The 8,773-nt window shown below is 33.0% G+C and overlaps 2 protein-coding genes across 2 annotated transcripts; both read right to left on the reverse strand.

The window, feature by feature from the left end:
• Positions 1–383: 383 nt before the first annotated feature.
• LOC145012315 (kirola-like) lies at positions 384–2,194 on the reverse strand. The gene is made up of 2 exons (XM_078971109.1): positions 1,951–2,194; positions 384–869 (listed from the first exon to the last, which is right to left on the reverse strand). The coding sequence occupies exons 1-2, from the start codon at positions 2,135–2,137 to the stop codon at positions 601–603; spliced, it is 456 nt and encodes a 151-aa protein (XP_078827235.1). The 5' UTR covers positions 2,138–2,194; the 3' UTR covers positions 384–600.
• A 1,296-nt stretch (positions 2,195–3,490) lies between these two features.
• LOC145010017 (glucan endo-1,3-beta-glucosidase 3-like) lies at positions 3,491–8,549 on the reverse strand. Its single transcript, XM_078968616.1, has 3 exons — positions 7,968–8,549; positions 3,917–5,198; positions 3,491–3,823 (listed from the first exon to the last, which is right to left on the reverse strand). Exons 1-3 carry the CDS (start codon positions 8,026–8,028, stop codon positions 3,676–3,678), a joined length of 1,491 nt encoding a protein of 496 aa, XP_078824742.1. The 5' UTR covers positions 8,029–8,549; the 3' UTR covers positions 3,491–3,675.
• Between the last annotated feature and the right edge of the window lie 224 nt (positions 8,550–8,773).

The raw sequence follows: 8,773 nt of genomic DNA on the forward strand, positions 1-8,773 counted from the left end.
AATGGGTTATACGAGTTGGGTTCGACTCACTCACACGTGAAGCGGCCAACCCATATATTCATACGGGTTATATGAGTTGGGTTGGGTTGATGTTTCCAACCCGTGACCCGCCAACCCATATATTATATGGGTTGGGTTGAGTTTCTGAATTTCAACCCATCAACCCGTGACCCGCCAACCCAAACTCAACCCAATTGCTAGGCCTATAAGTTTTACGAACATCTCATTCAATCGCTTACTATTTTAATTGTTAACCTATCTATATAAGCAGAATCTTAGATGGATATTCTTGCATCAAAATGAGAACAGAAAATATGTGGCTATATCTACAACAGTAGCAACATTCAGTTATATCTATTAATTTATATGACAGTACCCATATGTTTATATTAACAACAATCACATTTGCATTTAAGTTTATTACACACCACTTTAATTAAAGCCCATGAATATACATAAAAGCATCACCTTTAGAGAAACATAATAATGAAACGATACATAAACGATCATAAGGAGTAACTTGTAAGTTGTAACCCATTTTTATTGTCATATAGTTCTACTTCTTGTAGTCTTCAACATCATCATTCATCAGTATCAGGATCACTTGAGAAGGTGAAGCTCAACAACTTTGGTAACTTTGTAAGCAAGATCAATGAGTGCATCTGGGTCAGGGACGTCTTCATTTATCTTCTCATACTCAAGCGTCCATGTCACAAAGTTGTTTTCACCATTTTCAGTAAAGTGAATGTGGGCTTTTAAGCTTTTGTAAATCTGCAGCATGGCATCTCCTTCTAACGGCGTGTAGGTGATGGATTTGTTTTTTTCATCTGCAGCTTCGAGAACTTGCTTTGAAGATAGTAACTTTCCATCTATAAATAATCAAGAAACACAATAAAGAATCGAGGCTATTTGATTCGTCTTAGAAATTAAGAAAGGTCATATACTGAGCTAATTACATGTAGTTTATGGGTAATATGATACCGTTTTGGAGCCCATCTATGGTTTCGAGGTCCATTATATATAAAGTTAAAATTTTCTATTTAGGTCATTTTTTAGTGTTTGAAGCTAAAGAAACGCCCTCAATGGCGACTCGAAAGTCGAAACAACTTGTTTTTTCTCGTAAAACTTTGATTTTTATTTGCTTTCTATCGTTTACCTTAAAATTTAGTAGTATTGGGTATAGTTTTTTTTTTTTTTTTTTGCAAAAACCAAAGAAAAAAAGATTGAAAATGTAGGAGAGGTATGTCACCTAGGATGTATAAGCTACTAATGCACAAAATATTGTATTAGCAGTTTTTACACCATAGATGGCATACCACATCTATGAATTGCGGTGTTTAATTTGTTTTTTCTTTTTCTAACCTGTATAATGATATAGTTTTATTATGTTGTATATTATTTGCATTGATTGGTTATTTGATCGAAAAATTAATTGAATTCCATGAACAAAACAGTAGATTATTTGAAGGAAACAGCAGATGACACCTGCCAGCTACGGTTTTGTTCTTGATGCTCATCCAAACATCAAACAGTAGTTTTGTTCAGAGCATATTATATGTGAGTAAATAACCTACACTTTTTTCGAAAAAAATGATTTTTTTTCTTATAATCCGCAACGAAACCTCAGACTTTACCCAAAACAGCATGCGTCTTAAATGGGCTACGGTTTTGTTAGCTATTTTTTGCAAAATTTTGACTAGTAGTTCAAAAATAATTAAAACATATGGCTAGTTTGTCATTTTCTCTTTCGAAAAACCATAGTACAAATTGAAATCGATCGTAACTAGTTCATATATTTAGTTATATATATAAAGTGTATAGTTTTCATATTATTATCGTATCTTCACATTAAATGATATTAGAGCTAATTCTGACATGCATGGTGATAGCTTGAGCGTGATAAGTTCCAACTTCATATGTTTTCCTAAATTAGGAACGAATATTACGTACCAATTTTGTAGTTCCAAATAACTTTGGATCCGATTGCACCCCATTCGCCTTCTACCAACTGGCATCCAAGAATATGATCGGGGGCTATCTTCGACAAGTTGTTTGGTCTGTACCTGAAGAGTCCAAGAAAGACATCTGCATTGCATTTGATATCCACTTGGGCCACCCTCTTCCCACATAAACCCATTTTTCAAGAAAATGTTTTAGCTCTATTGTAAGGTAAAAGCTTTGTGATGAGAAGAACTCTTGCCTCACCTAGGCCTTTATATAGAGCCATCTACAATTTACTTTAGGCAAACAAGAATATGAATGTACAAGTAGAAAAGCAATCCACCATCTTTTTATAAGGGGTTGATGGATATTCATATTCGCGTTCTCTATCTAACCAACATGAATCTGAATGGTATTTGCTTGGTTCAACAATCAACACTTCCACTTGTGTTTTGCAATTCCAAAGTTCTCAATTATTAAGCTATATATTCCACAAGAAATAGACATGGGAATATGACATTATTAACGTGGTCCTAGGTAGTCCTAAAGCTAGTAATAGATGCTATATTTAGAAAAAAAAAATATGAAGTTGTACAAATCAAGATGGTACTCTTACAAAACCAAGTACACCTCCAATCTTTCTTCAAACTTATGAGAAACTTAAACATACAACTCATCAAATGTATCTAGACAATGATCGATGCAAGGGGAAAATTATGTGAACTCTTGTACAATATTTCTCCAACATATATTGCAAAGTGTAAAACTACAAAACATTAGGGAATCGGTTTGAGGGGTATGATATTTGCTAGTATTATATTGATAGTATAAGCAATGATTTTAACAGGAGCATTAAATTTTTTTCCCACCAAGCATTTATGGACAAGGAGATTTATAAATGTGATTTGAAAACACCAAGTTAAAGTTGTATTTTAAAAAGACGAATGTAGAAAATATTTAATAATTAAGACTTATCATAATTGACAGTGGTGTTAAACTTGTTTCTTTAAGTCGGTTTGCTAGTGTGTTGGAACAACATGATGAGTTTTGTTTAATAGTGAAGAACTTAAGAAGAAGAAGAATATATTGTGATATATAAAATGTATATATTCAAATAATCTAAAATCGGATAGCTATTCATCATGATGATCTTTTACATAGATATTTCATTCCAAAATAGGAAGACTATGATTTGGGATATATCTATACTTTGTATAAAATTACGAGATTGATACAGTTGATAACACCTTTGACTTCATATAAACGGAAGAGTTATTTCTTTGTTGTGGTTTACAAACAAGAGAAACTAAGTAACTAACCTTAGGACGGAATCCCACTTCTTTTGTTAGAAAAGTTGTTCAAAATTCTTGTTTGTCTTACAGAAATTATGATGTTGAGACTATATAAAATGTTATCGTTTCTTGTGACAATGTTGAAAAAATAAATAAATGAGAAAATGTTAAACCAGCTGTTTGACGATGAAGAGTGACAAAAGAGATTGTGATCGACAATTATTTGACCCAATTTAAAACAGTTTTCAAGCACACTATTTTCTTACAAAAATGAATTCACCTCTTATATCAATATATCTCTCACAACAATACAAGTCCCACCAATTTCAAAAGCAAGTACACTATCTAATCTAGTAAAACGTTAGCAAGAATCGAATACCATCAAAAGCAAGTACATTTTTTGCATGGCTTCACTTGTCTCTACAAACTACAAGCGTATAATTTACAAGAATGCCATCGTCCAGAGACATGCAACAAAAACTCGAACGAAAGAAACAGAACCCAACACTGAAAACCCGACCGATGTGGTGGAATTCGTAGACGGAGCCACAGATGTTCCATTGATGAAGCTTCCATTAATACTCCCACCACTAAAAACTCATCAAAAAGAAAACTATAAGAATGTATGCAACTATGCATTCACAATCACACAAACGAATTAACAAAAAAAGATGATCTTTTACCTCCCCGGAAACGTACACCCATCGCGACTTGGATTAGTTGTAGTAACGGTAGCGACGCCATTGAAGTTGCAGGTTCCGTCGGCCATGCCCATCCGGTGATAATAAGAATCAAAAGCGTAAGTCGCATGTGCCACCACCGTATCCGGCTCATAACACGGTTCACCCTGCAACATCACCGAGCAATTCACCTTCCCCGGCCCACAAGCCCAGTCCAACGCCGCCTGCAACATCTTCTTGTCGGCGTCTTTCTTAGCCACACAATAAGTCTCGTCGGTGGTGTCATTCGCTAACACAGACCCAGAATCAATCAAATGAAGCACATAAACCGGTTTCCCGTTTGAATCAAAAAGCCCCCAGTTTTTTTCCGACACCGATCCCGGTTTCAAATCTTCGTTATAAAGCTCGTAGATGTACGTACTGGTGGCTACTCCGGGGTGTTTAGGAGTTCCGGTGGTGTTTAAAACATGTTTGATCAAGTTACTGTTGTAGGTATTCGCGTTATCGAGGGTGGCGTCTGGTTCGTTGGAATCACCTTTTGATGGCCAACCGGATTCCGTTACAACGATCGGAATGTTTGTGTAGTTTAGATACAACATCGCGAAATAAGCTGCATCCACCACAGCGTCGAAGACGTTTGTGTAGTGTAAAAGGGTGTTGGAATCGATGGCTTCTTTTTCCGGCGTGAGAGGGCGGAATAGGGCGTAGTCCAACGGAATTGCGCCGTTGGATTGGATGAAATCGTGGTAAGGGTAGACGTTAAGCATGAGGTATGAGTCGGTAGATTGGAGGAATTCTAGCAATGAAGTCATTACAGGTTCCCATGTCCGATTAAAGAAGGCTTGCGACGGAGGGAAGGAATCGAGAATGATGGAGGAGGAATGGACGGTGGAGACTTTGATTTGGGAGTCTAGACCGGCGGCGATTAGGGCGGAGTGGATATATTTTAGGGCGGAGACTAGGATGGATGCGGTGTTTGGGGTGGTGGTGAGGACTTCGTTTCCGACTGAAATGGCGGTGATGTTGGTGGTGGTGATGTGTGGGAGGATGTTACGGGATACCCAATTGGCGGCGGTGGCGTTGGATTGAGCGATGGCGAGGAGTTGTTGGTTGGGAACGGTGACTGTGACTTGGATTCCGCTGCCGGAGAGGGCTAGGAGCATGGCCTGATCGGCGTCGTAGAGGCGGACATGGCGGATTTGTTGAGATTTGAGAAGGACTACGACTTGGGTTGGGTTTGGCATGTCGGAGAGGGCGGTGCCTATGTTTACTCCGATGAAGGCATCTGCAATCAAGAACACAGAAAGTATTTTTACAGATTATTTCTATGAAGACCAGTTTTTATTTTTACTAATTATTTCTACGTGATATTTCTTTCTTTTTCCTTATAAGCTAGATCAAGTAGATTATTAAAAAGTTGGTTTATAATATTTTACTAAATTGTAATTACGTAAAAAAATAAGTAGGATAAAAGAAGTTTTTTTAGGCTTAAAGAAACTATTTTTTCGTGTTACAATTTATAGCATAATTTTATATTTCAAAAACAAAAACCTTATTTCAAAAACAAAAACCTTATGACATCTCAAAGACATTACAATAACAATTTCAAAACATGATTTTTTTTTTTTTGAATTTTGTAACCTCAAAATCATTGCTATTAGTTATTATAATTATATAATTAATATATATAATATATTAACAGGCTTCTCCTCCAGAGGGTTCAGGATGGGAGTGCCTAAATATCCTCCATATATAATATATTCACAAGGGCCTGGGGGTTTAACAAATATCCTCCATATATGTCCCTAATGATAAGGTAAATTATGTTTGCTATACATTGTCTAAATAATTCAGTAAAGCAACTAAATTTTCATAATGTTTGGCGTTCTAACTGAAAAACTAAATGTTATCTGAAAAACTAGTTGATAAAAAATGACGTCTGATAAATTAGCTAAAAGATATAAAATGGTATCTAAAAGAATATGTTTTCTATAATTAATTAAGGATATATTCAGAAAAAAATAATAAATAAAAATATAAAAAACTAATCGAACTAGTTTTTTATAAGCTATATTTTGGTTTGTTAAACAAAACAATTTCAAAAACTAAATTAATTGTAACAACCAAACAAAGCCTTAACAAACTTAGAGGGTGTTTGGATAGGGGAAAAAATAACCGTTTATTGTTTATTCTCATCACAATAAGCTGAGTTGAAATGTTTAAATAAGAAGCTAAAAAAATCAGTTTATTTTGGTAGAAATAAACTAAATAAGCTGATTTTAATAAATAATTTAAGAAATGTTTATTGGTTATTGTTTATTGTGGTAGAAATAAACTAATCCAAACATTTATAAAAAAAATATATTAAAAAAAAAAAAAAAAAAAAAAAAAAAAAAAAAAAAAAACCTTTTATTCTCACCGTAATAAACTAGTAAGCAAAAAAAACATATTTATCCAAACACCCCTGTTAATTTCGTTAGGAGGTTAGCAGAACTAGGATATAAAGATTAAACCATAAAAACAATCAAATAAAGATTAAACCATAAACATAATCAAATAGTTTATATATTTTGACCTTTTCGAATAAAACAAAGACATGTTATCATTAGTTAAAACAAAGACATGTTATCATTAGTTAATGATAAAACAAAGACATGTTATCATTAGTTAATGATAAGATGCCACATAAGTGAAACAAAATAATACCAACAAACTAAGGAATTAAGTAATTAACCGTTAAGTATTAAGAAAGAAAGAAAGTTACAATAAGACGATAGAGTAGACAGATTACTAATAATACCAAAAGATATTATAAGAAATTAATAATATAAATAATGTTCAAATATTGAATATTATTAACCACCCATTGATGTTTAAAGATACTCTATCGATAAAGTAACATTATACTTTTATTGCAAATAGTGATATTGAAATAATGGAATTTATGTAAATTAATTTATTTCTTTATATTAATAATAAGATTATCACAAAATTGACCAAAGTAGATAAAATTATTTAATCAATTATATTTTTCACTTTTTTAAAAAATGTCCCTATGTATCTTTACGAAATTACTTTTTTTGTGCGATTTTTTTTTTCTGGATGATTTTCTTTAATTAAATTCAAAGATTGTGAAATTCTTCATAGCATTCTTAAACCTTTTCATATCATTGCGAAAGTGATATATTTTCATCTATTTTCTTTTTTAAAGCTTTTTTTTTCTTTGACAACATTTACACACACTTTTGCGACAGTATAGTTGGGCATTTGTGTAAAAAGCAAACAATGGCCATTTTGTTAAAACCTTTCCATAATTTTGATATTTTTTTATGTTCTCACTTCTCATTAATAAATTATGTGATTTAATTAAAACATCAAGTTCCATGTAATGTATCGATTTACATTTCATTAAATTAATTTTTTTTTATTATATTTAGTGGATGGTATTTGCTCATTTTTGGGTCAAATATATGTTGGAGACTTATACACATAATAATATAAAATAAAATAAAACCTTAAACTCAAAAATAAATAATAATAATAATATATTTCTATTACCAAAAAGAATATAGGGAAAGGTAAAAACCTTTTTGATTCAAGTGAGAAGTGCGAATAAGGTCCAAGAGTGTCATACTTATAATCCACTGATCCACATGTGTACACACATTTTTCTTTTTATATGTATAGTCACTTTGACAATAAATGTGTATATTAATTATAAATTTACTACGAAGGAACTGTTGTCACTATATAGATGCAGTCACATGGTTAGATTCTAAAATATTAAATCGGTTGCGATTTGTGAGACTTGTCTAGATTAATCTAGATGTAGTCATGTTTCGGGTCTTTGTCGAAATTGCTTAAAAGGGTACAAGTAACAAAAGTTTTAAAGAACATTGTGTACAAAGTTCACAAAAAAAAATGATTTTTATAATAAAATCATTAAGAAAGTTTCACAAGATTATAATTTATACCAAACCAGATACAAACTCAAGTTTAAAGGATTACCCGAAAAATAAAAAAACCAAACAAGTCAATGGAGAAAAGAGTTGACCTTGATCAGCTGAAACAGCCAAAGGAAGAAGAAGCAAAATAATGAAGATATTGATGACCATTTGTAATCTTGATTAACACCCGAATCTTCAAACAGCCATTTAAGGTCAGTAATGGAAGCTCAATCTCAAGAACCCATAAAGGAGTTTAGATATTGATGACCATTTGTAATATTGATTATTGATGAACACTCAAATCTTTATTCAATCTAAGTAATGGAAGCTCAACATCAAGAACCGACATAGATATTTAGATCTTGATGAATACGCAAATCTTCAAAGATTCATTCCAGATTAGCGACATAACTGAAGCTCGCAACCTCAAGAAGGCACGTGGGAATTTAGAGAGAAAGTAACGAGGGGTTTTAGAGAGTAAAGAGGCGATTGTGATCTTGATGCAGAGAACCTATGAAGATCAATAATGGAAGCTCGACATCAAGATCCCATGTGGGAAATTTAGAAAAAGTAGGGAGGCTTTTTTGAGGATTCCAAGAGCCAACCAAGAGTGAGGGTGGGACAGAATGTTGTGGAGAGGGAGAGAAAGGGAGAACGGCTGTTTGGTTGTAGAACTACAAGAAGAACCCTTCAATTTAGTTTGTACTTTCAAAGGTAACCCTTTGTAAAAGCATCTACAATCTATGTCTTAACTCTTAAGGTAAGGTTAGAACAGAAACTGACCTGAAACCAAAAAAAAAAAACAGTAAAAATCGAAACCGAAATAAAAACCGATATGCGGTTTTAAATTTTATAAAAACCGAAATAGTCGCGGTGCGGTTTGTTTTTATATTGAATAATCAGATCAAATTAA

Source organism: Lactuca saligna, chromosome 8, assembly GCF_052625555.1.
Source record: "Lactuca saligna cultivar CGN05327 chromosome 8, ASM5262555v1, whole genome shotgun sequence".
NCBI lineage: Eukaryota > Viridiplantae > Streptophyta > Magnoliopsida > Asterales > Asteraceae > Lactuca > Lactuca saligna.